This window comes from Acytostelium subglobosum, assembly GCF_000787575.1.
Source record: "Acytostelium subglobosum LB1 DNA, scaffold: scaffold10, whole genome shotgun sequence".
Lineage (NCBI taxonomy): Eukaryota > Evosea > Eumycetozoa > Acytosteliales > Acytosteliaceae > Acytostelium > Acytostelium subglobosum.
The window spans coordinates 317-1,753 of NW_012236523.1; the positions used below are offsets into that span (position 1 = coordinate 317).

Below are 1,437 nucleotides of genomic sequence, written 5' to 3' on the forward strand. Positions count from 1 at the left end.
GCAATCCAGTGGTGATCTCATCCACAATGACGTCACTGAACTCTTCCATAAACTGACTCTCCAATTCCCTTGCTCGCATCCATTCTCTTGCTGCTGTCTCAGCTGCCTTATTGTTGCCAATGATCACCTTATATATCGCTCTGATAGGTGTGACAACGAACAACATTGTGAACTTGTGATTGTTGATATCTATCTCTAAGTTGACTGACTGATTACTTGTTGTTGAAGTGTTCTCAAACACTGGTGACTGTATATTGAATGTCTCTTTGTTGCTGATATCGATCTTCATGTCTGCAATAATTGATGGATCAATGAGACAGTAGTTGGCCCCTGTATCGACGATTGCTGAGGCAACTCTCTTATCTATCTTGATTGGAATAACATCGAGTGTCAACTCTTTGTTAATGTTTGTCTTGGTATCAACCTTGACAGTCGGCTCTCTAACCTTTGTATCATTATCTAATGATTGATTACAACATTTATCACCCATGCTACAGACAGCCTAGACAAGAAGATAATTGAAGAGGGAGTCACGATATCAACCAACCTTGCTCACTCGATCATCAACTCTCTCAATCTCTACTGGAACCCTGCCCCATAGTACTCTGACACACAGTCTCGTGTGTATGAGAGCTCGGAACATGCCAATCAATTTCAAATTGTAAAAATAGATTTGTTTTAATTAAATTTGTTGGTCTCTCGGTAACACTGAATCTGGTTGCTTCTCCGCCAACAACATCATGATATTATTTGATTGATTGATTTGTTTAACAAATAAATAAGTATTGTCCAGTTAGTTCAAGTCGTTGTGTATTTAATTTCATTTCGATTATTTGGAATTTTTCAAATTAATTTGGAAGTTCACTCATATGGTAGGGTGATCGAGGCTTTCATTCATTCATTCATTCATTCATTCAATGATATTGGATGTTTCAAGTGAGGTAATGGATAATAGATATTGATTGAAATAGCTTTGCTTTACGGGCACTGTTTATTATCTATTGTAGCACTTGTGACACCAGTTGAGTATTGTAGTAGGATCGCTAGAATACTTGTTGAACGCGTTTTTGATTGTGTCGAGGAAGGATGCAGTTCTGTTCTTATCTCGGCACTCTCTCTTCATCATCGCGAACAACAGTTCGATGATGTTGAGCTCAGGGCTATAGGTTGGCAAGAACACCAACTTGACATTGATCAAATCAAGCATCTCCTGGATGAGAGGGAGGCGGTCCCTCTGTGTGTGGATACTGGCATTGTCGAGCACGATGTAGGTATTGGGTCGGATGTAGTCAGCCTCCATGGCATTGATGATGAATGAGCAGAAGGTGATGCTGTTGTTGGTGTCACCCTCAGTATGGTCCTTCATCCTCGCGTAGGATCCGTGGTGGATTAAGAAAAAAAAAAACAAAAAAAAGGAATCCCTGAAGGACTCTCTGT

General features: G+C 40.0%; 1 protein-coding gene across 1 annotated transcript; it reads right to left on the reverse strand.

Moving 5' to 3' along the window:
- Nucleotides 1-997: 997 nt before the first annotated feature.
- On the reverse strand, nucleotides 998-1,207 carry SAMD00019534_054070 (hypothetical protein; the record flags this gene model as incomplete). The annotated part of the gene is made up of 1 exon (XM_012898898.1): nucleotides 998-1,207. A coding segment is annotated over one exon (210 nt), but the record flags the coding sequence as incomplete, so codon positions are not given.
- Between the last annotated feature and the right edge of the window lie 230 nt (nucleotides 1,208-1,437).